General features: G+C 44.8%; 1 protein-coding gene across 1 annotated transcript in view; it reads right to left on the bottom strand.

Moving 5' to 3' along the window:
- Positions 1-1,540: 1,540 nt before the first annotated feature.
- LOC109305332 (epithelial chloride channel protein-like) overlaps positions 1,541-2,871 on the bottom strand; it is a 40,596-nt gene continuing 39,265 nt past the window's right edge. The window contains 1 exon segment of the mRNA XM_019528336.1: positions 1,541-2,787. Within this exon segment, the coding sequence (XP_019383881.1) occupies positions 2,369-2,787 (419 nt within the window). The 3' untranslated portion in view covers positions 1,541-2,368.

The raw sequence follows: 2,871 nt of genomic DNA, 5'->3' as shown, positions 1-2,871 counted from the left end.
CCGCACCTTGTTGTGCATCCACAGATGCATCTCAAGCAGGTCCAAGGAGGTGATCCTCCCCCTCTATGCAACATTGGTCAGGCCGCAGCTGGAGTACTGTGTCCAGTTCTGGGCACCACACTTCAGGAATGATGTGGACACCATGGAGAGGGTCCAGAGGAGGGCTACTCACATGATCAGGGGGAAGCAGGGGAGGCCCTACAAGGAGAGGCTATGGGCCCTGAACCTGTTCAGTCTCCACAAGAGAAGGCTGAGAGGGGATCTGGTGGCTGTCTGTAAACTAGCCAAGGGAGACCAGTAGGCAATGGGAGAGTCCCTGTTCCCCCGAGCACTACTGGGAGTAACAAGGAATAATGGCCATAAGTTGATGGAGAGTAGATTCAGGCTAGATATCAGGAGGCACTACTTCACAGGCAGGGCGGCTAGGATCTGGAACCAACTCCCAAGGGAAGTGGTGCTTGCTTCTACCCTGGAGGTCTTCAAAAGGAGGCTAGATAAATACCTAGCCATGGTCATTTGACCCCAGTACTCTTTCCTGCCCATGGCAGGGGGTCGGACTTGATGATCTGCTCAGGTCCCTTCCGACCTTACGAACTATGAAACTATACAAGTGAAGGAGAACTTGCAAACAAACAAAATCCTCCTATAGTAGTGACACCTTGATCACAAAGTCAAACACTGCTAGGCTCCCATGCCATTTTTGCTATCAAGAAAAATTTCAGGGATCATTGTTAACTTGAAGAAATTATTAATGCAACAGATAGGATATGTCCAAATGGCCAGATCATCACATAAGAAACCCTTTAATTCCTGGAATGTTTTACTGGAGATTATTTCACTGGGCTGGAGATGATTGAATTTTTTTTTTTAAAGTACACAAATTCCTCAATCCCTATGTTCTGACTAGCCAATTGCCTGTCAAGAATGACGGGGGCTGGGAGCCAGAGACCCGTGTTCAGCCTCTGCCCTCCACCCCCCTGCCATGCGAGCTTCAAGTCCGACCCTGCTCCCCTGTCCCTGTTCTTCCCCCGCTTCGGGTCCGGGCCCATTCCCACCTCCCCCGCCACTTCTGGTCCAGGCCCATTCCCAGCCCTCCTCCCATTTTGGGTCCAATGCGGCTCCCCCCATGCTCCAGGCCCACCTGCCCACATCCACCTGCCTCCCCTTCCTGCTCCCCTCCCTCCCAGCTGTTGGCAGGGCCTGGCGGCAGGGCGCCATCACGGTGCACCACTTCCCCTCCCTCCCCCTCTCTGCTAGCTTTTGTCAGGGCCTGGCAGCTCTGCATCCCCCTGCATCCAGCCCTGCCTCTGCTTCTTGTCTGGTGGGGAAGTAGGGTATCGGGCTTACTCCCCTGCTCCTCCCTGGTCTGTCACCACTGACTGCAGGGGGTGGGGGGGGTCAGGGTGCTCCCCCCCTCGCAACTCTGTCCCCTGTGTTCACACTGTCTCCTCTCTGAACGCTCTTGGAGCACTCTGATTGTTTTTTTGTCAGCCAATCAGAGTACGAATAAAGCATAAGGAACAGACAGACAGACTAACGCTTTTATAATATTATAATTTTGTATAGTCTTTCTGTATTAGTCTTGAGCCTACAAGCATTCAGCCTTGGGAGGAATTGTAAACAAGTAAAACATACACCACACTTTCTAATTATTACCTAGATATTTTATTAGTCTCCTTCTCTTGCATTTACCGTTACCACAAGCGGTAAAGAAGAGCACCACAATGCACCACGCAAAGTATATTAAAATAAAAACAGGGCATCTGCTGTATTTGTAAAACCATTAATGTCTATATTATTGTACATATGTTGCTCAACTCTTTCCAGTCCCCAGTGAAGAAGCAAACAGGCATTTGTTACTGCATGAAAAGGTTTTGCACAGGAGAGATCTTCCTGGTTGAAACAGGATGTTTTCTGTGGAGGAAACTGTATGAATGCCTGTGTGCTCCCAGTTTCTTGAAGGAAAGCAGCGTTTCTCACGCTAGAAATGTAACACTTGTACATGCCCTTAGAAAAACATTATGCTCACTTTATTTAATAAAGAAAAGAAGACATAATGTTGCAGAAATCTAACAATGTAAGAGTTGAAGAGCCTAAACTCTTTTTAGTTGCTTGATATGAATTACTGAGTGAACATGATTTGATATTTAGTATTTAATCTATGTACGTGTCTTTGAATATGAGACATATTGCAAGGCTACAACTAAATAGACAAGAAAGGCACATAAATGGATATGTGTTTTAAAATCATTGCAACTAATTCATCAATACTGTATAATACAAATATATGCGTCTTTTATGTATATTGAAAATTATAAGTAGAACTTCTAAGGATATATTTCTTCTCAGCTTTAATTTTACAGTTGTATTATGCTATCATGGCAGTGCCTCTCCTTCTATTCTTACGCAAAATACACATGGTTCCACTTATAATGCACAGAACTACTACAGACCCAGTTGCTATTAGAACCACTGTTGTAATATTAACACTGTTATTAGGGTTATTGTTATTAAGAGTATTAGGCAAGGATTCCCTTGGAGGCAAAAACAAGGCAGCTTGTGCTACATTAGATAGTTCTGAGGTCAGGGAGGCATTATCTATGGCACGTACTGCAATATAGATTATGGTACCATTTTCTACTGTCATATCTTCTGGTTTAAATTGAAATGATTCTTTGGCACCGGCAGGCCGAGGTATCAAACTAGACGTATTCACAGAAGTAGCTTTATCAAAAGCATCCCTTAAGTCCTGGAAATTTTCAGTCATTTTTATTATGTACTGCTTAGCTGAAGAAAAAGAAGTAAATGAAAAAAGAGTATGTTAGTGGACATGTTTCAACTTCTGTACATACAGGATTAGCAAACAGATAT

This window comes from Gavialis gangeticus, unplaced genomic scaffold (assembly GCF_001723915.1).
Source record: "Gavialis gangeticus isolate Ggan-Ray unplaced genomic scaffold, GavGan_comp1, whole genome shotgun sequence".
Taxonomy (NCBI): domain Eukaryota; kingdom Metazoa; phylum Chordata; order Crocodylia; family Gavialidae; genus Gavialis; species Gavialis gangeticus.
Note: the sequence above shows the minus strand (reverse complement) of the source record. Positions and strands in the feature narration are given on the sequence as shown.